At 41.1% G+C, this 27,118-nt stretch overlaps 1 protein-coding gene across 6 annotated transcripts in view; it reads right to left on the bottom strand.

The window, feature by feature from the left end:
- Positions 1–27,118, bottom strand: part of GHR (growth hormone receptor) — a 292,065-nt gene that overhangs the window by 167,969 nt on the left and 96,978 nt on the right. Inside the window, exon 1 of one of the 6 annotated variants that reach the window (XM_028492884.2) lies at positions 21,680–21,821. The exons of the other annotated variants lie outside the window; for them this stretch is intronic. Coding sequence (XP_028348685.1) covers positions 21,680–21,746 — 67 coding nt within the window. The 5' untranslated portion in view covers positions 21,747–21,821. Of the gene's footprint in view, positions 1–21,679; positions 21,822–27,118 lie in introns of those variants that run through there. 6 annotated transcript variants of the gene reach the window in all.

Raw genomic sequence — 27,118 nt, 5'->3', positions numbered from 1 at the left:
CGCGTCCGGAGCCTGTGCTCCGCAACGGGAGAGGCCACAGCAGTGAGAGGCCCGCGTACCGCAAGGAAAAAAAAAAAAAAAAAAAGTAACATTAAAAAGTATATGAAGCCATACAGGAAAAAATGTGATCATATCTGGTTAGTAATTTGTCAGAGACAAAACGAACCACCACCCAAAACCACCTACACCCTCTGATTCTCTGATCTGTATCAAGTACTTAAAAGGAAAATGGTCAAAAGCATCCTTAAAAGTATGATGTTAGCATTTTAATAAGTGGGAGGAGTAAAATAATAGATTTAGGAGCTTGTAGTTCTGTTATGGCCAAGTAACAAAGAATATCAAAATGACAGCTGAATTGATCAGAAATAAGAAGTTTTCTCAAATGTCTGTTTTACTGATCTAGTGATTCTGCTATGGAAAGAGAGAGAGCTGATTTTAAAAACCCCAACAGGGCTTCCCTGGTGGCGCAGTGGTTGAGAGTCCGCCTGCCGATGCAGGGGACATGGGTTCGTGCCCCGGTCCGGGAAGATCCCACGTGCCGCGGAGCGGCTGGGCCCGTGAGCCATAGCCGCTGAGCCTGCGCGTCTGGAGCCTGTGCCCCGCAACGGGAGAGGCCACAACAGTGAGAGGCCCGCATACCGCAAAAAAAATAAAAAATAAAAAATAAAAACCCCAACAGAAGCAGAATTGTTTATATTGCAAAACCAAGACTCCAGGTAGATAACCTAATAAATGTGTACTTTCTAATGCTAGTGTTGATTACTAATGAAATATTGCAAAACTGAATCTCATTGATTTCCTGATGAAGCTTTTCTAAGAACTCAGCACTGAAAAAGGAAGAGGCTCATCCAAAAGGGTATTTGAAATGATCCATTCTGGTTAGCTGCAGGTATTTATTTGAACAGTTTGTATCTGGAGTTCATGTTATTATTCACTTTTTGGTGGTGGTCATTTGAAAACTGGTCAGACACAAAATGCCTTAGGTCAATTTATCTCCTTCCCATCGGTGAGGGAGAAGAAATTCACAGACATTATTGATATCATTACTCTCGCTGAGATTTCTCTCCTCGCAGGGATCCAGTGGGGAATATAGGGTGGGAAAGTAGTTTAGATGTGTACGGTATGAGGGAAAAAAAAACTTTGGGAGTGGTATATATAATACATCTCCATTTTTATAAAAAAACAAAAAACAGAGCATATATGGTCACCTGTGCTGACCAGTTCGGCTACTACCAGTCACCTATAACTATTGAGTACTTGAAGTGTGGCTAGTGCAACTGAGGAGTTAAATAAGCTAAATTTTACTTAATTTTAATTAAATATTTCAATTAAATATTTAATTAAGTATATTAAGAACAGATTGGGTATGTAAACCTTTTTCAGCTGTACATTTTATAAATCTAAGTACAGATCAAGTATTTCTGATGAAAAGTTAGGATCTGAATTGAGATGTGCTGTAAGTATAAAATATACATGTATTTTGAAGGCTTGGTACAAAAAAGGATGCAAAATATTTCAATAACGTTTATGTTGACTATACGTTAAAATCGTAATTTGGATTGCTGAATAAAATATTAAAAACTTATATCCCCCATTTCTTTTTTTTAAAATGTGACTAGTAGAGAATTTTAAATTACATACGTGGCATTATATTTTATATTTCTAATTGACAACATTTATATATACACTTTACGGCTTATATGTTTGTATCTGCGTTCAGAAACAGACTGTTACAGGAGCATATGTGTTTTCATAACAGAAACAATACACAAAATAAAATTGTATATTTGTAGTGACATATAAAATCACTATGGTTATGTTTTCAGAGGTCTTCCCAAACGCAGAATGATGGGGATAAAAGATTCACGGAAGACTTAGGTAAGACTATATTTATAGAAGTTTTTTTTAGGGTACCTAGTGTGCCTTTGTTTACCTTTAGAATGTGACAATTCACACTGTATCTCCCTTTGAGTCACAGCCAGTGGTGTATTAATATTTAACAATTGTCTTTCTGGAATAATAATTTTAAAAGGGCCATGATTTGTAGCATTTGCCAATCTCTGTGGTATAAATACCTCCACCAAGGCTGATTTTAAGCTACCAAGTCACTTAACACGGATTCACTGGATCACTGACATCACTGAATGTGGATTCACAAGCCAGTATGAGCTGGACCCAGCACACCACCAGCTGGGGAAGTAAATGATATTCTCTAGGCTCCAGGTGAGGTAACAGGTACAAAGATTAAACAATCTGCTGACATTGACACAAGAGGTAGGAGACAGTGCTACGGAGTGAACCCTGGCCACTTGATTTCATTTGATGCCATCTGTTCCACTGTCAGATGGTCACATTTAGTTAATAATCATTCATAGATACTTTCCCAGGTCTATAGAAATTACCATCAGACTCTACCTCAGATGTTATCCTTGCTCTTCACCTATAGAGAGGGTGAGCTTAGGGGTTCAGGGCACAAGCTGTGGATCAGGTTCAAATCCTGGCTTTACCAAACCTCAGGTTACTCATCTCTAATATGGAGACGATAATATTATTCCTCTTTTCATGAGAAAATCAGGAGGCAACTGAATGAGATGTTGATTCAAAGCACTTGGCCTGCCCTCTGCATATATCAATACTAGCTATTTATTACACTTTCTGATACTAGTGATTAAATAGACCGTTTTAGGTTTCCATGGGATTGGGAATGGGGCCTTCATTGTATGTCCTGGAAAGGAAGTCTAGGGACATGGTAAAGCAATCAGCCACAATACGTGAGACTCCACTCTTCAATCAAGCACTTACATCACATGAGAGTCCAGGGGAGGGGAAGGATCATCATAATGTAATGTGTACGTCTCCCAGGATAAGGCAGGAATGCTGATCACTTCTGCTTAGGTGTACAGGCAAATCGCACACCTTCTACCTGGAGGCCCAAGTGTGGGGGAATAATCCAGAGGCTGATTTTTCCCCTAATCACTATCTCATCTACTGTAGGAAAATTATACACTGCTGTTACTGGGTCCAGATCATTTGTTTCGTGAGTCATGGGTTTCTAGAGCTGACAATTGGGTAGATGAATTCCAACAATAAGAGGCTTGGTTTGAAGTGAGGACTCTTCCTGTGAGAACACAGAGAAGGCAGCTGGGTTACAGGAGCCTGGGTCTCCACCTCTTCCTTTCCAGGGAGTGAAAGAATAAGGGCCATTTCAACACCAGAAGCTTGGTGCTTCTCCTATCTTGGTATATGCATGGGCATTCTGTTGGGAGTGGGCCTTCCTTGGTGCATGGGGCATTCTGTTTGAAACCAGTAGGACCCAGTGGCACTTTGAAACACCTCGCCACAAAGCTAGACCAAACTCACCCAGCCTGATTTACCTGGCGCATTCACTGATGCATGATGCAGGTGTAACTCTTACATGGAAGAGTAAATCAATTGCATAGGTGGGTGCTTATTTGAACAATATGTTCTGTTCCTTTTTATATCTTACAGCATTGCACCTACCAAGTCATTGTCTTCCAAAATAGAATTTGAAAAAGCAAACCTCTTACTGGATTTCTGCTATCTCTCTTTCCACAAGTGGCTTTTTTTTAATGATCTAATATTTTATTACTGTGATAGATCACATAGAACACAGAGAATGTGCCTTAAACAAAGTTGAAGATGTTGGAGTTTCTTCCAAGACTCTCAGATGGAAGTATAGGCTTTGTTTTACCTGATTTAACAGGAAATAGATGAGCTGTTGAAGATCTCACAGAAGGAAGTTTTCAGGTAACAAAAACATTCAGTATCTTGATGAGATTATAATCTGACAATGATTACTACAATAACTCCAAGTACTGAAGGAGTCACTCACATGCCCAGATTATATATAGAGCAAAAGTTGGAAGAAACTCTTTTTTTCCTTTTATCAAGTCCAAAGTGGTGAAGTTGTTCTTTTAGGGTAAACAAGTTGGGAAACCAAGAGTGAGGCAATGTGCTCTCCTGGGAAAAGCACTGCTAGAGAAGGAGTCAGCAATCCTGTGCCCTGGACACAGCCCAGCATCACCTGATGTGGCGACTCGGGCAGTCACTTCATGACTGTGGGTCTGTCCCCTCACCTACACACCATACCAGACTTTTGTGATATGCCAAACCCCGCGCAGTGCAACGTAATGAACAGCTGCCAGGGACAGAGGACTTCTCCTGTCCTGATGCTGCTGGGCTCCTTGTCTTTCTCCTCCTCTAGCTGCGAGCAAACTGGGGGCAGTAGCTGTGTGTCACTCACTCTTTTATCCCCAGCAGCTAGGCCTGGGCCGCACAGAGTAGATGTCCCCTCCAAAATCTGCCAAGGAATAAGTGTGCTGAGTGCCTTATTACTTCATTCGTTCCTTGCAAGAGACCCTCATTTTAAAATTGAGGAAATGAAAGTTTAGAGGAGCTTTGAGAAGTTAAGGGGATCCCGCAAACTGAGATGGACTACTTCTGGGTCAGGATTGGAACCGTCTCCAAGGCTTGCCTGTCTTTGCCTTTGCCTTCCCATGCTTCTTTGAAAATGCTAAACTGGGTCCACTAAACACACAAGTAGAGTACCAGTGAGGCAGGCCAAACTACAGAGAACAAGAAAAAGAGAGAGAGGAAAATCTGGATTTGCATTATGGGCAAGGGTAGGCACCACAGTACTTCCAGTACTTTGGGCCTGTCAAGGACAGTGATAATTCATAAATGCTGACATTGCAGTTTCTTTAGGAGCAGAATTGTTTAAGGGATATTCATCTCTCTGTCTTAGAGCCTCCAAGAGCACTTGGTCTACTTTCGGGTACATTACTTAAGAGGTATGAAGTGTGCCCTTTCCGTGACACGGGGGCATCCCCCCGCCTCCTTTGAGCCTATATTATAAATAGAAAGAAGTCTATTTCGCCAGACTGACTGGCTGCCAGATAGATGGCAAACACGGGGCAGATCAATGTCACGTCTCATCGCCAGGAAGTTTACAATACACCACTTCACTCTTCAAGATCACAGAAGGTGTAATAGCTTGGCGTGGACCATTCATTGTTAACTGCTTTAATAGAACATGTTCTCAGGAAGAGAAATGTCTCACTGAAATATAATGCCAGCTACAGATGCCAGTCGTATGTGTAATTTTAAATTTCCCGGTAACCATATTAAGAAATAAATTTTAATTATATACCCTATTTAACCCAATATATACAAAATATTATCACTTCATCATGCAGTAAGTATGAAAAGTATTGAAGTATTTCATACACTCTTTTTTCATAATGAGTCTTTGAATCTGTTGTGTATTTCACACTCACAGCACATCACAACTGGCACCAGCCACATTTAAAATGCTCAAGAGCCATGGGCAGTGAGTGGCCACCCCATTGGATGGTGCAGCTCTGAGACACTGAGATTGGGGAGGTCCATGCATCTAGCTCCTGGCTAGTGCAGAATGTATCTGTGTTTATTATTGCTCATGAGCAGACCAAACCGCTGAGAAGAGACCTTTAAACTTATTTTGCAAGGTCTAATAGTTTCTTAAAGTCCTAGAAAGAATTTTGCTACTGAAGCGAGAAGCAGGGAGTTCCAGACCTTAACACTCATTTTGCATATAATTACTGAGCACTGAACTCTATAAATAATTAAACCATAACCCTAGCACCAGATTTGTCACTAGGTATGGGACTTGAAGTGAATCATTTCTCACCCTCAGCCTCCTTATTTCCAAAATAGTATGTTGGGAGCATATCAATAGTTCTCAGCCTTGGTTGTGTATTAGACCTTACAAACAAATGCCCTGGCTTTACCACAGGTAAACTGAGAATCACTGAACTAACGCAAATCAAATTTGCTATGATTTTGAAATCTGTGAGAATAGAGCCCATCTGCCCCAAGCAGCCTCAGCTGGGTGAGGGGGAGAGAAAAACATCATTCTCCCCCATTTAGCCAACCAATAAATGTACTTTTTGTAACACAGAACCTTCTAAGCCAAGGGGTCGAAATGCTGAAATATGAAAGTAGGATCAGAAAATACTATCCTATGAAATTGCAAATAAAAAGAATATGTGTAAATAGATGAAACCAGTCATCCACAGATATGATCACTCCAATAAAGACAAGACATCATTTCAAAATGTTGCTGATGAGACTGGATAGGCAGAACGCTAAAGAGGTCCCCCCTGCCCCCAGATTATCTTCTCTGGTTATTCAAACATTAACCTAGGTATTGCTCTAGCAGGACTTCGCAGATGTAATTAAGGTTACTAATCAACTGACTTTAAAATAGGGAGATTATTCTGGATTGTCTGGGTGATTAAATGTAATCACATTAGTCTGTAAAAGCAGGAGAGGAAGTTAGCCAGTGAGATGTGCAGAAGGGGAAGTCAGAGAGGTTAGAAACTCGAGAGGGACTTATCCTGCTGTTGCTGGAGGGGCCATATAGGAAGCATGAGATGCAGTGCAGGCAGACTCCAGGGGCAAAAATGGGCTCCCAGCTGACAATTAGCAAGGAAATGGGGATGACAGTCCTACAACAGCAAGGAACTGAATTTCGTCAACAACCTGAATGAACTTGGAAGCAAATTCATTCCCAGGACCTCCTGAGGGTAATGCAGCCCTAATGACAGTTTGATTTCAGCCTTGTGAACTCTGAGCAGAGAATCCAGTTACACCAGCCTGTGTCCAGACTTCTCACTTACAGAACGGTGAGCTAATAAATGGGTTTTTATAAGTCTCTAAGTTTAAGGTAATCTGTTTTAGAAGCAATAGAAAATGAAGACAGTCTTTAAAAGCCTGTTATAGAGCCTGAGGTTGACTTCTTAAACATCAATCTGGAAGACAACTATCCAGCCATGACTGAAACATAGCCATAAGGAGAGGGGATTTTTAGCAGAGCACAGAAATTTGGAGGCAGAAGGGACTTTAGAGATAATCTAGTCTAATCAATTAATGTTTGATGAAGAATGCTGAAGAAAATAATGACTTTGTCTCATCCAATTACTTGGGACCAACGAGAATGTCCCAATACAGAGACAGGTACAATAATCTTTCAGAGCGGGCTGATGCTCTCCCTTGAGGGCCACACAGTTCCCTCCATTGCGACTCTACAATTGCCACATGACCTTCTGATTCTCATCTTGTTTTCTGGGCTCTCTTTCTGGAAAACTAATACAATAACCAGCTGAAATGAAACTGCTTCACAGCTGAAATAGAGAATAAACAAATGTATTGGCATTCTGGTATATTGGCCCATCTCACGAGGTTAGCTAGTGTAAATTGAGCCCCTAGAGTCTAATCACCTCTGGGTCAGTTGATGCAATTTATTTTCGAACACATAAATCTGGACACAAGTTGATCCCAGGGAAAGTGAGAAAGCCTGAGAGATCCTGTCTAAATCAGTTTGCTGGCCTTGCTTCTCATCTTAACCTCAGGTCAGACAGGAAATTAAAAACAGACAATGTGTCAATGTGAAGGTAAATCAAAATCAAGGTCAAAATCTATGAAAAGACTAGGGTCAGGAGAAGATAAGGACAAGGAGAATGTATTTATGGAGGAAAAGGTTGTGTGGAAGGGAGAAGGACAGGCTACCTTTACATTTCCCTGTAAATCTAACATCTTGGCTCAGGAGAGCTTGTTTTCAGTCCTCCTGAATTAAATGTTCAATTCCCAGGAGCCTTATGTTTACCACCCTAAGGGACCACCACAGCATAACTCTGGAACCTGTAACTCAGTGACCTGGCCGTGTTTCTCCTAAATCAGTTGGCTGATGGAAAAGGGTTGGAAAAAGCAGGCTGAGCCAAACCCTGAACTGCTATTGATTCAAGAAGATTGTCCACCTATCCAGAAGTCAAAGGGAACAGACACTAAAATGCTTTTCATTGCATTCTGTTTGAGAGAAATCAGTTATTTCACATCTTGGAGAGCAGTAATAAAACATTCATCTTCCCATCAAACTGAAAAGTGATTCAAATGAATTTTTCCACTTTCAATCACTTGTGATCACGTTACCAGTCAAAACTTTACTTCCAAATGGAGAAGAAAAGCTATAGGGAATCCCCAAGGTGGCAGTTTACTCAGAGCATCACGTAAATGTTAAAGACCCAGAGGGCAGGTGCCTCAGACATGGGGAGACAGTCACCTGGATACCCATAAGCATCTAAAATCATTCCTGTCTAAACGGAATGAACTCACATCTCCTACCTGCCCCCAGGCCCCACCTCATGAACAAACAGCTTCATCTCATCCATTTTCTAACATGTTTGATGAGATTAGGGCTCCCTGGTTACCGGATACTCCAACCCCATCATGTGTCACTAGTCACCATGAGGGGGTTATTCAACCTCAGAATTCTCTCTGGGATGTATCTCCTCCTCCCCCAATGCTCACCACACTTCTCTAGACTTAAAACATCCTCCTTCAGGGCCTCTATTCCTTTACCTTCAAGGCTGCTGCCGGACAAATGCCCAATTTATCTGCTCTTCAAAAGCATGCTCCAATATCACTACCTCCATGAAGCCTTCTACGCTCCCCCGAGACTGACCTGTTCATTCCTCTACTATAAAATGTGCCCTGACATGGAAGTCACAAGGTAACGAATCCCTGTATGTGGAATAAATGAGTCCTCACTGCCTGTGCTGCTGTAGGTTTCCTCAGGGCAAGACACAGACCTTCCTCAACTGTTTATCACTCTGCACCCACTCCCACCAAAATGCCTTGCAGGATTTGATGAGTGAAGAGATATGTGCACTGTGTGTGTGTGTGTTTGGCGGGGGGTGGGAGGGAATATTGGTGGGTGTAAGGTAGGTCAGAGGCATTAGAAGTTCTTTCCCCACCTCAAGAATATCCACATCATCATTCAGCTCTGGGAGAAGTTAGTTTGGGTAAAAGAGAGCAGAGGGTAATTTAGAGGTTGGGGGATGGGCCTATATAACCTGAGAGCGCAGGATGCAGGTGCAAGAGATTTTCACAAAGGCAAAGAAGGTCACAGTTACTCAAAATTCTACCGAGGATCCACCTGAATGGCTGCTCAAGCCAAATAAAGGCTGCACTGCTCCTCTGGAAGGCAGGAGAACTCAGGTTCCCATAGGTCAGCCTTCCCCGTCAGTGTCTTACCCTCAGTCCCCTCAGAATCCCCAGACAATCTCCTCTCTACTTTTGCAGGAGGGACAAGCAGAAAAAGTCAAGAGCAAAAGAAGGAAGTTGTGTGCAGGTGGCTTTCTGCTTCCCTTTTACCATCTGCATAGGACAAACACGAATCACAATTTTTTTCCTTCGAAAATTATTTCCCACGCTCACTAGATGATATTCTTTAAACTGAAACTTAGTTTAAATAAATGGCTTTCCTAGTTTCTCTATTAATCAGAATGTCTGGCAGCCTGAGGTTGGGGGTCGGGGGGCCCACTGGGGAGACAGAATCACAATCAGAGAGCCCGGCGGCTGGATGGGGCCCTAATGACCATGTCACCATAAAGATGTCACGTTACAGATGAGGTAGGCAAAGCCTAGAGGGATGAAGTGACGTGTACAAGATCCCACTGGTGGTTACAGCCGAGCTGGGAGCAGCAGCCAGGCCTCCCGTCCCCGGTCCAGCGGGTTTTTCAGTACTCCCCATCGTCTTCAACCTGTCACTCTGTTTTCAAGGAGCAAAAAGGCTCACCCGTGCTGTCACATCTAATGTCATTTATCGTGAGACATTCAGTATAAACAAATCCTAACAAGTGCGGACATGAGGTGAGCTGGGCTCTCCCGGCCTTCCCCAGCGCCACAGGAGCTGAGCTCCCCTGGCCACCTTCTTTGAAGTAGGACAAGAAGCCCTGGAATAACCCAGAAATGAAATTGACTCACAACCAGCCCTCAAGTGTGGACCAAGCTGAGCCTAAATTTCCGAGAATAATCCTGGTTAGACCCTTGCAAAAATCTATTCTCCACACTGACACCACCGTGATCTCCTTCATCTGCAGCTCTGCAGCCCCTGTTTCAAACTGTCCAGTATACGTGACAAACCCTTAACAAGGTGCCTCCAGCCCTGTGTGATCGGATCTGGCCTCCTTCACCTTCCCATGCCCATCTTCCACCATCTCCCCAAACCTCCCCCTTTCCTCTATCCATGGAGGAATCTTCTCAGAAGGTTCCAGGCTGTTCACACCTTCGGCCCCTCTGCCTCCCGTCCTCTTCCCGCTTCATCCATCTCTGCCACTCACTTCCGAAGACTCAGCTCAAGGTCACTTCAACTTAGATGTATTTCGAGCAACGACCTCCACTCCCTACCGGGGGAAGTTAGGTGCCCCTCCTCTCTCCTTGCCAAACCTCTATCATAGCATCGTGAGATGCCCACTACTTTCTTATCTCTCCCCTGAGGGTCATCTCTGTACCCCCTACTACCTCACAGTACCTAACACGCTCAGCTTGAAACGAATTGTTGCAGAAACGAACAGAGACCCCTTGACCTTAAAATCGATGTTTTAAGGGGGTAGAACACGTCCTTCTGTTGAAAGTTCAGCTGAATGCTTTTTAACGAGATAGAATAAGTGATGTTTCCCATCACATCAGGCACCATGGGATAGCTTTAATCAGGTATGCAGGAAGGAACCTGAAACACCGGAGTAAACCAGCCAAGATATACGGCTAAAAATACAAAAAGACTAAGTCTTATTTTCCTTTTCTTCAATGTGCTGACAATCCACAAGACTTTAGAAAACCTGGAATAAAATGCAAAACAAACATGCAATTGTGGTGTCACTTCTTCTTTACGATACTCTTCTAAAATATAAACTGACTGTTGAAATGTAAAACATAGGCCAGAATTAAAACCCTGAAATGTCTCCTGAGTGCAAATTATTATCTCTGTCGACTTTCTCAAAATGTGCCAGATTCTTATATGCGCAGAGAATGGACTTCAAAGACCCAAATTATATCTTAATGGTGATCAGACAGGGAGGAAGGCAGTCTGAGGCTTTGCCTAATCAGAGTATTTTATAAGCTGCCGGACAAGAGAAAGAAGTTTCGCTCAGAGTAGAGGGAGAAGAGCGGAGGAGGAGAGCAAGGAGGGAGCAGGGAGAAATGAAGCCCGAAGAGGAAAGAATGAGGGGGGAGGAGAAGGAAAGCAACCAGCTAAGCCAAGTTGGAGTTTTACATCTAAAAATCTCACAAGCAAGGTTAAAAAAAAAAGAGAGAGAGAGAGAGACCTGACTCTCAGCCTTTTAATCAAAGTGAACAAGAAGGGAAATACTAACCACCAGTCCGGCAGATATTCCTGAAATAGAGGCTGGATTTTTGTATGGTTTCCTCCAGGCTTTATGGCAAGAACTTTTAAATTTCCTTTTTCATTCAGTCATGTATGCAAGCAGACCACACTGCAATAATTTGGTTAAAACTGGCGGAGAGGGTGGGGGGTGAAGGAGGAATACGGTAAATGCTTCTTGGTTACCGCTTGGCACGTTAGATTCTTGGTCATGCTGCTTTCCTATATAAACCTTCGCAAAATCCTCCCCAAATCAATTACATTTCCTCCCTCTTCCTCCCTCTCTCCCTCCCAATCTCTCTCTCTCTCTCTCTCTCTCTCTCTCACACACACACACACACACACACACACACACACACACACACACACACACACACACACACACCCTGGTACCAGAAGAGCAGATTAAAGCACACAGCCCATTGCCTCACATAACGAATCCCCTGACCTTTGCCCAGTGCTTTTCTGGGCTCTGCCAACTGAAGTGAAGGCCAGGCCTGGGCTGGAGTCTCATGAGACCCATCCCGATGGAGCCAGCCAGGCCAGCTGAGAAAGCCACGCGTTAGAAACTGACAAAGGCCATGAACTGGAAGGGCTGAAAAAAGTGACAGGCTTATCTGAATCTAATCCCACGACTAAGGAGTTCAAGAAGGGAAGCTCCAGGAGGGCAGAGGTGCCCATCATCGTGTTTACTGGTCTCTTACCGAAGTATCCCAAGTGCCCAGAGTGTAGAATGTTGAATATTTGTTAAATGAAGGATAAGTGACTGAATTTTAAAACATTAGTGCCCATTGGAAATCCTAACATACTTAACTTTAAATGTTTAATCATAGTATCAGTGGCACAAAGTAGTTGACTAGAAAACTGTTAGCACCATCTACACATTCACTGTAGGATATTTTGGTAGATCGGGCAGGAGGACACAGCACTTAGATTAGGTGGGGTTTGTTTCTTTCTAGTTACCTTGTAGTAGAGAGAAGTAGGTCTAAGAAAAAATACCCCAAACCAAATAAAAAGCTCAAAACACTAACCATTTAGTAAATTGCATACACGAGCAGCCCGAGAAACAGAAACACTGCTCTCTAGCTCTGCAGCTTCACCAGATTTCTTGTAGCTTCTCACGGGTTAGAACAATCGCAATGAGTCCCATCACTGAGTGTGGGTTCAGCTGCAGTACACAACACAAGGCTACGTAACTATTAGTCCTGTGTGACCAACAGTCCTGTCCATGCTTCCCACAAAAGAAGACTGTTCACGATTGATGACCACAGTAGGAATTAGCAAGGCCTAAAAGACTCTCTCTGCCTGGCTGGCCTTCCTGTGTTTGTGTGCAATGAACCATTCTGTGACATGCGATACACGCGAAGCCCTTTAACATAAAGAACCCTCACAGGGGAACGTTCATTCGAACAGAGGAGTTAACAACGACTAGATGTGAGACTCTCACTGACTGTGAGTTGGTGGTTTATTTTGGATGTGTAGAAACAGCCTCTCTGACAGATGTTTCCAAAGCTAAACTCAGGGGTCCATAGAGACCTCATCCCCAAACATTGTCTTCCTCTAGAGTCTGCAACACAAACCAGAAATCTAGGAGTTACCTGGATAGCTTCTCTACCTCTTCTGCCCCCATTTCATCCATCAGCCTTACCTCTTCAGTGTCTTTTGACTTCATTCCACTCCCTTTATCTTCTCTAGCGCTACTGCCAAGTCCTAGCCATGATCTCTCACTTAGACCTTAGAAATGGCTTCTTAACACTCACTTGGGCTTCCTCCAATCCACTTTTCACACAAAAATTACATTTTGAAACAAATATGATCATGGCATCCCTCTGAATAAAACATTCAAATGACTTGCCTTGTTCATAGGATCAACACCACAACCTATAATATGAACTAATAGTTACTAGTTGTCCCCCAGTATTCACTCTCCCCACTTTCCGTTAGTAACAGAATCTAGTGAAAGGTGACATTTCACAGCCCACCTTGCAGCCACCAGGACGCGAACAGAAGTGGCATATAAGCATCTTTCAGGAAGGTGTGTACTCCTTTCGCTTCCCCTTCTCCACTCCCACTGGCTTGATGGTCTGGATCACCAAACACATGGATGAGGGCATCTAAATAATCTGTGGAACATTTCTGGAACTCACTATGAAGTGGGATCTCACATAATGAGCTTGTTTAAACACTGGTAAAGGACCAACTAGTCAGTGGTTTTTTGACCAGGCAGCCCAGATCTTTCTAGCTAATTCTTGAAAGAAACATTTTGTTTCACCTAATTTTTCAGGCTCAACTGAAAAGAAGTGGGAAACAGTAATCACACAAGACATGTAAAAGCATAAGCTGAAATTTTATCCTCAATACCTAAAAAGAAAGAAAATTTACCCGAGCACATGACATTTTGATCTGGATTTTTTTAATGGGCCTTAAGAGATACTCCTTCCTTTTCTAAGAGAGTTATGAATCCTAGTGTGCTAGAACCAAAAGTATTTAGAACTTTAGAATGTGTGAGTAGTTTTATTTAGGGAATTATTAGGGCCCACAGAAATGGCCATCCTCAGCAGACAAATGATATTTTGGTCTGTTAAAGAAAAGAGGTGATACTCTGTCCAATCCTATCCCAAACCAAATTTCCAAACTTCAGGTTATTAGGGGATTTATTGAAAAAATAAAAACAGGCAATAAATAACGGTTACATAAAGAGTGGGGAAGTGTAGGGCCTTAGGGAAAGGATCTTTCTAGGTCTTTGTACCCAGCCCTCCCAAACCAAGCTGTATACTGAGCAATGTATTCTGAAATGGTGTTAGTAGGACAAACAGGGGGCTTTCTGCTTCAAACAGAATTTTATTCATAGAGACTTCATATTTAGATATTTATACCAAGAGCATGAGATAAATCAAGAGTAGTACATGATGCTGGTTTGCAAAATGATCATTTTCCCCAGAGCCAATTCTGATTATTTTTTCTGATTATAAACCTACAATACTTGTTTTGTAGAAATTTGGTAAGTATTAACATAATGTAAAACAAATTTTAGATTCCTTTTCTGTCTCTCTCCTTCTAAGAGAGTTTCTTAAAAAAAAAGTTGAAAACAGGCCCAATGCAAAAAAGTTGCTTTTTATTTTTCTTTTTGCATTTAACATTAGCGTCTCAAATATCTGCCAATTAGATTCCCACTTTTTCTAGGAAATGCAGCTTTTAGCAATTCTTTGTTGATTCAAATGAAATCAACCTGGGTCAGCTAGTATTAACTGATTAGATTGAGAATGAAGTCCCAATACCAATGGCAGACCAATAATAAATGCTTGAAATTAAATGTTGGGTGACCGACCCAGGCAGATTCTCTCTGCTTGGAAAGGTTACAAGTAAGAGGAGGGGGAGCTTGGGGACATCATGAAGAATCCATGAAGGATCCATGACGTATTGAGAGAGAGACACAGGAGGATGACTGGGCACAGCAACAGAGATCTGGTATCATTATAGTAAGTCCCCATTAGATGGAGTTACACGGAAACATCCTCTCCGTTGCTGGCTGAAAAAGCATAATCCCCGCCCAACCCCAAAGCAAAACAAAAGTAAAAAACTGAACATAAAATGTAATGGATGCATTAATTAATATTCCATCATATGCCTATTTAGGCGCCAGTGCTTTTCAAACTGAGTGTTAACCTATAATTAGGCTGTGGAATCAATTTAGTGGGTCAAATCCAGCTTTGTTTGTCAATTTGTTTAAGTGAATGTAATGGAATGGTGCTATGGACCAAACATTTGTCCCCCTCCACTCAAATTCATATGTTGAAATCTAATCCCCAGTGTGATGGTATATGGAGGTGGGGCCCTTGAGGTGATTAGCTCAGAGCCCTCATGGTTCCAGAGAGCTTTCTCCACCTTCCTGCCATGTGAGGACACAGCAAAAAGACAGTTGTCTGTGAACCAGGAAGTGGGCTCTCACCAGACGCTGAATCTGCTGGAGCCTTGATCTTGGACTTCCCAGCCTCCAGAACTGTGAGAAATAAACTTTTGTTGTTTATAAGCCATTGAGTTTATGATATTTCTCTTATAGCAGCCCAAAGAGACTAAGATGAATGGAATGGAATGGGTGGTTTTGTCACCTGAAATTTTTTTTTTTGTGGTACGCGGGCCTCTCACTGCCGTGGCCTCTCCCGTTGCGGAGCACAGGCTCCGGACGCGCAGGCTCAGCGGCCATGGCTCACGGGCCCAGCCGCTCCGCGGCACGTGGGATCTTCCCGGACCGGGGCACGAACCCGTATCCCCTGCATCGGCAGGCGGATTCTCAACCACTGCGCCACCAGGGAAGGCCCTGAAATTTTTTTAATGTACGTGTATGACTATTGGCTCACGATGAAGACCCTATTATTTCTTACTGTGGATAGTAGTCAAAAAAGTTTGTAGCCCATTGATATAGACTGCTTCTAATTTTTAAATATCATAAATAATGGTACAATAAACATCCCTTGGCGGGGAGGGGATTTGGCCTGTATTTCCATTTATTGCCTAATGGTTGATTCCCTGAAATAATGTTGCTGCATGAAAGGGGTAAAACATTTATGAGGTTTTTGATAGCTGTCACTCAGTGCTTTCAAACTGTCCTAATTTAGACTCAGAGCAGACCAGCAGTGAACTTTTATATCAGCATACAACTGTCAGAGAAAATTTTCTTTTCCTCCCATCATTGCTAATTTGATGGGTAAAAATGATCTTCCACTGTTTTAACTGACAGTTATTTGAAAATGAGTGAGGTTAATTCTTTGAAACATTTAATGTGAATTATCTATATATGCCCTCCCTCCTTTTATTGAGTTCCTTTCTTTGTTGGAGCTCCTACCTTTTTTATTTTTGCTCTTTTACACTTTTTTTTTTAAGGGAAAGCTTCCTACTTATTCTCTAGGGATGAAGGTGTAGCAAGAAGAGAAAATGGGAGAGAATATTTCAATCAGCTTGATTTTGCCAGGCTGATATCAGACAACGCTTAGGCTTTTAATACTTGATTTTGAACCAGCTGCATGATACAGTGTATTAACCTTAAAAATAACTTTAAAAAATAACCAGGGCCAGAAGTGCAGCCAATGTGCAAGATTACACTTTGTACTTCCTCCTCTGTGTCAAATACTTCAATGGTAGGTTTATTATTTTTTAAAATTAAAACAGTAGTACTGGAAAATGTGAAAGAGCAATTACAAGCCAAGGAGGGCAGATTGAGAAGCTCCAATATATATATGATGGGAGTTCCAGAAGAAGAGAATTTAACTCAACTGCAAAAAATAAGTTTTGGAAAAGGTTATTATGGATAATTTTATAAAATTAAAGAATGAAGTGAGTTTTCAGATTAAAAGCAAATGTAATCATTGAATAGTATAAATGAAAAGTAAATCCACTCTAGGGCATCAGGACAAAGAAAAAAATCTTTAAAAGTTACTTTAAATAAGAGGCAGATTACCTAGTAAGAAACTCAAATGGACAGGTAGAAGATTTTCTCTCAGCAACAATAGATGCCAGGACACAAATTAAAACCTTTAAAGTGGTAGAGAAATAACCACCTATTCAGAATTTGATACCCAGCTAAGCTCTCCCTAAGTCTTCTGTGTGGGTGGGGACAGGGCAGGAGGTGTATGAAAACAAGAGTTTACTATCTAAAGATTCTAATTTAAATAATTACTGAAGAAGCTATTTTGCAAGAAGACAAAAATCTTAAATAAATGCTGAAGTTTTTGTCTCTTTAAAAAAAAAGATCCTCTTCCAATTACTCCAGTTATACTGTAGCTATTGAGCCATTTCTCTGCTTCCCTTTAAAGTAAAACTTTTTGAAGGACTTGCATTATATTTTTATTTCCAATTCATTTTTGTCTATTTTCTTAAACCCATTGAAATCAGACTCCACTCCCCACCACTCCTATTAAATACCTTGTGTCCTGGTCTCAAATGACTTCTATTATATATCGCTATATCTAGTAGCTATTTCTTAACCATCTCATTTGACCTGTTAACAACATATGACACAGTGGCCTACTCTTTGAAATACTATCTTAGTTTGATATTTGGACACCATTCTCCATTGATTCTTCCACCCTACTGGGCTCTTTATCTTGGTCTATTTTGCTGTGTCCTCTTCATTTTCTCAACCATATAACATTGGAATACCCCTAAGTATATTCCCTACTTCTCCTCTCCTCTTTTCCCTATCTACACTTACTCCCTAGGTGACCTCATTCAACGTTATGACATTAATATCATCTATAATTATGTTCTCCAAATATATAACTTCAATTCAAATCTCTTCTTGAACTACAGGCTCATATATCCAATGACTAATAATATCCTTGGATGTTTGATAGGAATCTCAAACTTATAAATCTATAACCAAACTTCTGGTTTTTACCCTCTTAACGTGCTCATTCTGCAGTCTTGGTCATTTCAGCAGTATCACCCTCATCCTTCCAGATTCTCAGGACTTTTACTCATACCCCTGATCAATCCATCAACTAATCCTCTTAGATATACCTTCAAATTATATCCAGAATGGGATCACTTCTTACCATCCCCATCTTTATCTCCCTCATCCAAGCCACCAACATTTCTCATCTGGATTATGATAATAATTTCTTAATTGGTCTACATGCTTCTGCTCTTGAATCTCCTTATCTCCAAATACATAAGCCACCAACACAAGATCTTGATCTCACCAAAACAAAAACATATCAATTCTTTGTTCAAGACCCTCTGATGGTATCCCATCTCACTTAGAGTAAATGCCAAAGTGCTTACAATGGTCTGAAAGTCTTGTTGGATTTCCCTCAACCCTCACCCCCGCTCTTACCCACTATCTCTGCCACCATTGACTACCATACTTTTTTGCTCATTATGCTCCAACACACTGGACTCTTTGATGTTTCTTGCTGCCCCCATGCACCATATGCTGTTTTCCCTGCATAGGGTACTTTCCTCCCAGACTTCCTTCAAGTATCCATTCAAATATCACTTTATCTGTGAGCTCTTTCCTGATAACCTACATCAGTAATAACCCTTATGCTCTTATTTTTCTCCATAGCACTTGTCTTTATTATATAACTAGTTGTTAATGTTTTTTCTCTCTCCTCTTACTAGAATATCAACTATATGAGTTCAGGGACTTTGACTATCTGTTCACTGATGTATCTCCAAGTACCCATAACCATGGCAGGCCAATAGAGGGCATGCATTAAGGATTTATTAGATAAATAAATAAATGGTGAGGAAAAAAAGATAAAATCTGATGGCTAATTCAACTAAATATTGCTTGTAAAAACAATACCACATTTCCTATTGATCAAAAAAGATGAAAATAAATTTAGGCAATAACGATATGGGAGATAGTAGACATCTCAAAGGACAACTAAAATGTACTAGATTTTCTACTTTGTTAGAAGGATAGATGATACATGTGAAATGGGAACACTAATGGTGCTTGATGCGGGAGTGAACGGCCTGACTGAGGGTTATGTGAATACGTGGGCATGTGGTGAGCACTGACAATGTGGTCATTGCAGCTTCTGCTGCCTTAAGAATCAGCGGGTTGGGCTTCCCTGGTGGAGCAGTGGTTGAGAGTTTGCCTGCCGATGCTGGGGACAGGGGTTCGTGCCCCGGTCTGGGAGGATCCCACATGCCGCGGAGTGGCTGGGCCCGTGAGCCATGGCCGCTGAGCCTGCGCGTCCGGAGCCTGTGCTCCGCAACGGGAGAGGCCACAACAGTGAGAGGCCCGCGTACCGCAAAAAAACAAACAACAACAAAAATTAGCGGGTCGTGCTGGGACCCACACCAGGGAGGACTGAGGGGTGTCACACCCCACCAGAGAGCCTAGGAAGGGAGAGAGAAGCTGAGCCTGATCACAACTCTTAGAAAAGCGACAGTCTTCACAGAGTTTAAAAAATAGGAAAAGGAGATGTTTTAGGCTTATGTTCTGGGGATGTTTTCATTCTCAATAGGCAGAAAATGGAGAATCCCTTTTCCTAGGTAATGACTATATTTGAAATAAAATGAAAGGCAAACCTTTGCATGTTTAGCTTTTCAAAGAAACATTTCTGAAAAGTAATTATTTAAATCAATACCCATAAAAAGCCAGTTTACCAAAATATGTTTTAAGACTTTAAAAAACAAAACAAAACAAAAAAGACATAGTAATACATACAATTCAAGTAAGATTTAGACCAGAAATGCAAGGATAGTTCATTATCAGAAAGGTCAATATATTATCAGAAAGATCAATATGATCTTCAGCATTAATAATCTAAAAGAGGCAATCAAATGGTTACTCTAACATGCAGAAGACCACTATTAATAATTTATACTTATTTATAATAAATTCTCTTAATAAACTAGACTTAGAGAATAGTTCTCTTAATCTGACAAAAAATAGGTCATCCCAAAAACTATACTAGTAGCATACTTCAAGTGAAATTTTTGAAGTACTCCCACTATAATGAAGTACACCATAAAAATGCTTATTATAAAGGTATAGTATTTACATGACATGGTATCTTGTAAGGATAGGGAAGTTGAGATCAACAGAAAAAAAAGCGTATATGAGAAAAACATATATAGAAAAGTCCAAAGCATATATGGAATCTTAGTATACAACAGAGAAGACAGTAAAAACAATGGAGAAAGAATGGGGCTTTTCAGTAAATGCTGTTGGGACTAGTTTTTCATATGGGAAAAAAAGATTCATGCTTTACACCATACACTAACTCATTAACTCCACATAAATTAAAAGTCTACATTTTTAAAACAAAACTTTCAGAAGTAAATTAAAACACTTTAGAGTATAGGAGGAATTAATATAAAATATAACCATGGAGGAGAAAATGATTTCTTAAGCAAGGCACAAAAAGCAGAATAAAAGAAATTTAACTACATCAAAAATTTAAAGTTGTTTGTGCTAAAAGATGTCAAGTTTGGGATTGACATATACACGCTGGTATACTTAAAAAGGATAACCAACAAGGACCTACTGCATAGCACAGGGAACTTTACTCAGTATTATGTAACAATCTAAATGGGAAAAGAATTTGAAAAAGAATACATACATGTATATGTATAACTGAATCACTTTGCTGTACACCTGAAACTAACACAACATTGTTAATCAACTATACTCCAATATAAAATAAAAAGTTAAAAAATTACCATGCAATCAGCAGATGAGAGGCAAAATTTTCCACATGTATAACAAAGGATTAGTTACATATATATGAATGTATATTATAAAATATAAACATATACTACGATACATATACATTAGGATCACACATATACACACGTTTCTATAAATCAGTAATGAGAACAGACAAACGAATGGACAAAGAGTAGAAATAGATAAGTTAGAGAAGAGGAAATCCAAATGGCCCTGTAAAAAATGCTGTTCAATTTCATAAATAATGAGTCATGAAAATTAAAACAATGAGATTCATATCCATCAACTAGCAAATAATTAAATCTGATAATAATCAAGTGCTGGCAGGGACCTGGGCAAGTGAGGGTTCTCACATATTGCTGGTACTAGTATAAATTGGTTGTGCAATTTGGAGAGCAATTTGGCAATATCTCAGACACAAAAATGCACATACCCTATGACATGACAAACCCACTGATATGTACTCCAGAAAAGCTCTATCACATATGTCCTAGGGGAGATTTCCTAGGGGATATTTATTTCAGTATTACTTATTTCGGGAAAACAATGGAATCAATTCAAAATTCCAATCAGTGTGGGAATGGATAAATAGTGATAGTTTCATAGATGAAGTAATATACAGCAATTTAAACAAACGAACTAGGGTACTATAACAAGTTCTGAAAACAAAATGTTTGGTAGTAAAAGTAGCAATTGCCAGAGTACCACATCCCACCCCTAAAGTAAAAAAAAATATGTACTTGAAAAATATGCAAATAATTTGGCTCATGTATGTAATAAGCATGTTTCATATGTGTAGTAAAATTTAAAAGTATAAAAAACAGGATTGTGCAACTTCCAATACATGACAGTTGTATCCTGGGGAGTGGTAGAGAGCAGGGTGAGACTGGGGAAGGTAAAAACTGGGGACTTCACATTTACTTGGATAGTTTGTTTCTTTACAAACAACAGCTATGAAGCAGGTACGGGAAAAATGTTTACATCTGATGGGTGGTAGGTACATGGGCATGTATTGTAGCATCCCTAGTACATTAAGAAAATAACAATATAAAGCAAAGTAAGTCAGAGAGCCCCAAATCTACATCCCTGCCCAGAGTCAAAAGTGACAAGCTCATTAAGTATTACACAGATGGAAAGCTAGAGAGAGGTTCTGATGACTTTCCACACATAGGGTATCCATCCCTGTGACAACACTGGGGGGGGGGTGCTGGAATACTCAGGTAGGTTCAAGTCACTGACTCCATGACTGTCACCCTCATATCCATCCCACTTACCCCTTAGCCGACTTGTATGAGGAGGAAGGGGAGCTTTCTCAATCCCAGTCTCCAGGCTGAGAAACATTTTCTTCCCAGATTCCAGAGAAAAGCCACAGAGTGGACCTTCCAAGAAGAAAAGCAAATCACATGTGATGCTGCACAGGCCAGGTCCTGTCACAAGGCTTCTGAGAGCTCTGGTGCCAGCAGAGGCTGATGAAAGCACAGAAAGCTGTATTCCTCACTAGCCTTCAAGAAGGATGCTAATTTGAGTGCTTCAGTACTCCAGTGAAAAACTATCTGATTTAGGGGCATAATGATTAATAAATGGTTCTCAATCTCTCTTCCTGGAAGTCACACATACAGGATAAGATCTCAGTAAGCTGGACAGGGGGTCTTGTTTTGTCTCCCTGAATTGCAACTAATGGCTGTGAAAGGGCTGGTTCATTTCACTCAAGTGGACCATTGGGAAACCTGCTAGCGAATACCCATTAAAACAAGAATCAAAATATTTCACATACTACTATGTGATTCAGTTGGTTGAGAAACATCATCATAATAATATAGTAACCATAAAAGGACAGCACAGGCAGAAGCCCTGTACAGGAGGTAGTGATCCAGGGTGAACTTCATACATCTGTGGTCATCTCTGCTCCTAAGTGCAGATGCACCAGAATACCATGCTCGACGCCTCAAATGACTGCAGAGAATATCCTGAGAAAGTTGTTCATTAGTTTCCTTGATTTTACTTTTAAGAAATAATATAATTATCCCAACAGGCTTCTATGTATATTTCTATGGATGCAGAAGTGTTTCCCTTATATATTTTATCTGCATGTCCTAGGGTAACGCCCTTCACAAGGATGTTTCCAAAAAGTTGGTCAGAGGAGCTTCAGCTGCAGCTCTAGAAACTCTATTTACCCGTTCTTATTGAAAGAGACAAAAAACCAGGAGACTAGGTAACTTAGTTTGTGCCAACAATCTATTGCTGAATATGACACAGCTTATGCAAAACTGGCACGTCTTGCACATTAAAAGATTTGGTGCGGGCTTCCCTGGTGGCGCAGTGGTTGAGAGTCCGCCTGCCGAGGCAGGGGACACGGGTTCGTGCCCCGGAGAGCAAAAATTTTAAAGTCCTGTGAGTTAACTTCCAATTACTTTTTTTCCCTTGAAAATGTAAAAACATTTTTATTCTTTGAGTTCTTATGTGATTCCCACTTTAAAGCAAAAAGGCAGAGTAGGCAATGAATGAGAACACCCTAGTTGCCACTGAGCTCCACCCGTGGCTCATCTTGCCCTTTTAACTAAATTGGCAACGTGAATGATTTTGCAAGACAGCACGGACTTGTTCTTTCATGACAATAATTTCAGAGTAAAGTGCTCCCATGCATCCCTGAATGTTTGACTGTCTGAGTCTTCCTCATAAGCCTCACAGTTTGTCAGATATTTCTAAAACTGAAAAACTACATGACAATTTTTCTTCTTCCATTAGAATTTTAATTTGTGTTGTAGTATAACCTACGTAGCTAGCGTTCAAAAGAGAACAAGTTCACACACTCACTCTAGTGCTAATTCTACATTTAACTTGTTTCAGGTGAAGAAGATGGGGCCGGCATAATAAAGTTAGGAAAGATGAAGGGTCCCTTCATTTGTTCATTTTTCTGCTGGTCCCGAGAACGGATTTTGTCTCCATTTTTAGTTAATAATGGAATATTTAAAAATCACAGATGCAAAAGAAATCATAGATACAAAAGAAGTCATAGATCTTATATCCTAGGGATGGAAGGGATGACAAGAGTAAATATACTTCAAAAGCCCACCTTAGGCAAGTAGGATATTTCTAGATCTGAAACCTGCTGAAGCCTCAACCAAGCAGGAACTAAGTGACCCACCAAAGGGTTAAGGCTGTGTCTGAGACAGCAAGCTTCAGGAGTGCATGGTGTGGAACATCCACTTTCATGCAGGCTGTCAAACTCAAAACTGGCCGGACAGATTTACCTTCCAGACTCAGACTTCTGTGTAGTTGTAGAACAACGGGAAATGGGCCAAAGCTGCCTTTACTGCTGGCTGAGGCACACAGCACTGAAATCTTTAATGCTGCAGAGAACAATGAGATGGCCAGGACTTTAACAAGTAGAGGCAGATTTGTACTGACGGATATACGTCTTACAGTATTTATCTGCTGACTGATCTGTAACATCATTAGATATTGCTCCTAATCCCACATTTAGACCACCCTGACTAAATCCCATTACAGTGAATCTCCAGTGGATGTTCCACTTAATTTTTGTCCTAGACAGATCCTACCCCTTTGGAAGACACTACTCTGTGAAGGGGTTTTGTTGTGATCATAACCTAGGGTGGATCTGCCTCTGCTCACTTCAAAGACCATTAACCACCACATACTCCTCATTGGTCCCCCTGTTTACTGACTCTTGTCTCCAATCCATCATGCACTTTGCTGCCAGGAATCAAAAGTCCGTCTCTGAACATGACATTTTCTTGTTTAGTATTCTTTAATGACTTCCCATGCTTGGGCTCTGAGTCCTTAGCTGGCAATCAGGGCCCCATCCAAACTGGTCCTGGTCCGTCTTTCAAGTCACGCTCTACACTCAACTTCATTCAATTTGCTACGTGGATATGCCCCAACTTTTAATCCATATGTTCTGTACTACCTGGAGTGCCCTCTATTTTCCCTTCTCTCCGTATTTCAGCTCTTTTCACCTTGTAATGCGACTTACCAAGCTTTCCTGTCTCTTCCCTCAGAAAGTTTTCCTCAGGCACTGAATCAGGTGGGATCTTTCTGTGCTCTGAAGCTCCAGTGTACTTTCTTTGTCACTCTCTTACTCAGTTTATCACAGCCTGTCTGACAGTGAGCTGTAAGCGGTCTTTTCTTCATCAAACTAGAAGTTTCCTTAGGGCGGTAGAGACTTATTAAATATATTTGGTGTTAAACTGACACTGTTTAATATTGGAAAGGGTGCCTGACAAATGTGATCATCTGCTTTACAGAACCAAATAAATTTTAAAATCATCCAGAGCTTTTCAGTTCTGCCTTCTCATTCCCCAGTGCCCAAAGGGAAAGAGATCTAAGACTTTATAAGCAAGACCTCATCTGTGCCTCCTCTATTATCTTGCATAATGCCTGGAAAATTAGAGGCCCTAATAAAATGTTCTTTTTCTCCTCTAGTTAATGAGCCTTGGCTGAATAGAAGCATAGCTAACCACTTCATCACAAGGTGCATGCATCTTTGGGGTTTGATACTCTTTCTTATAACAGGAGGAAGAACCTTCCGAGTGAGAAAAGTTGTCCAACCAGCAACCACAATGGCAACCCACCCTGGCAGCAGAGAACAGTGATGATTAGACACCATGCTCTTCTTCAGGATGAGCCGGGAGTAGTTGCAGCGGGTCAGCGGGGTGCAGGGAGGGGTGCTTTTTGACTTGTCATTTCAAGAGCAGAGAAAAAGGTTTTTACCTTTAGCGGTTTTCTGTTGATCTCCATAGCTAATAGCATTGCCAGAGTAAAAAGAACAAAGTGGTAAGATGATGCAAAGACCCATCTGTTAAAACTGAACTTATCTATATTTACACTGTCACTTTCAAGCTTCAAGTTGAAAATGCCTTTGATCAAGATATTTCAACAAACTGCTGAAAGCAGAAAGTGTCTGTGCCATTTCTTCTGGTAAGTGCTAACATGCATAAATTTCTTACATAATGGATGAGAAAAGAATTATTTTTTGATATATGAATGTTTTTTTTCTTGTGTCGAAAGAAATTTGGCAGTCAACATGCACCACCCTTTACACACAAAGTGGCTCAACCGACCACTGGCCTTTTCTTACAAATCTGGTAATCTGGGTCACCTTAATGGCATAATGCTCGGGATGCTTTCCCATGTGCAACACAAAACTATGGAACAATGGAGTGTTTCTTTTGGCCCACTGACTTTGTACAAAGGTCCCATCTATGTTCCCCCTTCGAAAACTCCTGCTTATAAATGTGTAACACCCTAAAAGGTCAAGCTGAAAAAAATCATGACGTTAGTCTTTCCTTTGGGCTAAAATCTTTAATTTGTAGAATGCAAATAAGTCTTTCAAAATAATTTTAAAATAGCTGAGAGAACCCATGAATATGTCAAAGCCTGTTCATCCCAAACTATTTCCCCAAATTGTCTGTTTGCTTCATTTTTGATTCAGTTAAGAACTAGAGAAATACATTTTGTATAACTAGAACTTCTCAACCCAAATAACATCTCCTCTTTTATTATTATTTTTTTTTATTTTTTTTATTTTTTTTGCGGTACTTTGGCCTCTCACTGTTGTGGCCTCTCCCGTTGCGGATGGAGCATAGGCTCCGGACGCACAGGCTCAGCGGCCAAGGCTCACGGGCCCAGCTGCTCCGCGGCATGTGGGATCTTCCCGGACCGGGGCACGAACCCGTGTCCCCTGCATCGGCAGGCGGACTCTCAACCACTGAGCCACCAGGGAAGCCCACATCTCCTCTTTTAAAAAAGAGAAGTCAGTTTGTTTTCCTCATCCTTTAGGATTTCGCAGCAAAGCAAAAACAATTTAAAACAAAATCAGCCTAAGTATTACGAAAAACGTGTGCCCGAGGTGTCTTCAGCAATCTGATTTTTAACTAGACAGGCTCTCTGGCAGATAAAAATCATTAGCAGGAGAAACTGTAAAGTTATTAAGATGTGTTGGCAAAATTTCAAAGAAGATCTATAGCATAAATAGCTTTACAACACCGAAGCAACATTCTAAATTATACCTGGAAGCCAGCCCATCAGATGACCAGAAAGGCTAGAATAAGAAATACGGACTAAATTCTGAAAGATACTGGTCTCAGCAACTGCAGCTTCACAGTAGAGACCAAAGGGAGCCTATATCAGAGATGCCATCCTTTAATCTGAAAAGGATGGAAATACATGTTCCTAGTATCTATTGATGGGCAAGTAGAGAGAAGGTTTGGGTTGGCGCCAAGGCAAAGGCACCTGAAGATCAGCTGACATTCTTGCAAGAGGTTTTCTTCAGGCAAAGAGCATGACAGGACTCTTGACCATTTCCCTCAGCCTCTGACCATTCATGCATTCAATTAGTCATTCAATAAGTTGTGTCTGAGCACCTATAACACACCACACACATTAAATCAACAGTAAAAGTCTCCTATTTCATGGAACTGAGAATTCTAATGGGGGAAATTTAAAATGAAAAGTAAACAAGGGGGGCTTCCCTGGTGGCGCAGCGGTTGGGAGTCCGCCTGCCGATGCAGGGGACACAGGTTTGTGCCCCGGTCCGGGAGGATCCCACATGCCGCGGAGCGGCTGGGCCCGTGAGCCGTGGCCGCTGGGCCTGCGCGTCCGGAGCCTGTGCTCCGCGACGGGGGAGGCCACAGCAGTGAGAGGCCTGCGTACCGCAAAAAAAAAAAAAAAAAAAGTAAACAAGTGAAAAAACA

Source organism: Physeter macrocephalus, chromosome 8, assembly GCF_002837175.3.
Source record: "Physeter macrocephalus isolate SW-GA chromosome 8, ASM283717v5, whole genome shotgun sequence".
In the NCBI taxonomy this organism is placed as follows: domain Eukaryota; kingdom Metazoa; phylum Chordata; class Mammalia; order Artiodactyla; family Physeteridae; genus Physeter; species Physeter macrocephalus.
The sequence above is the reverse complement of the archived record's forward strand: the minus strand, read 5'-3'. Positions and strand labels throughout refer to the sequence as shown.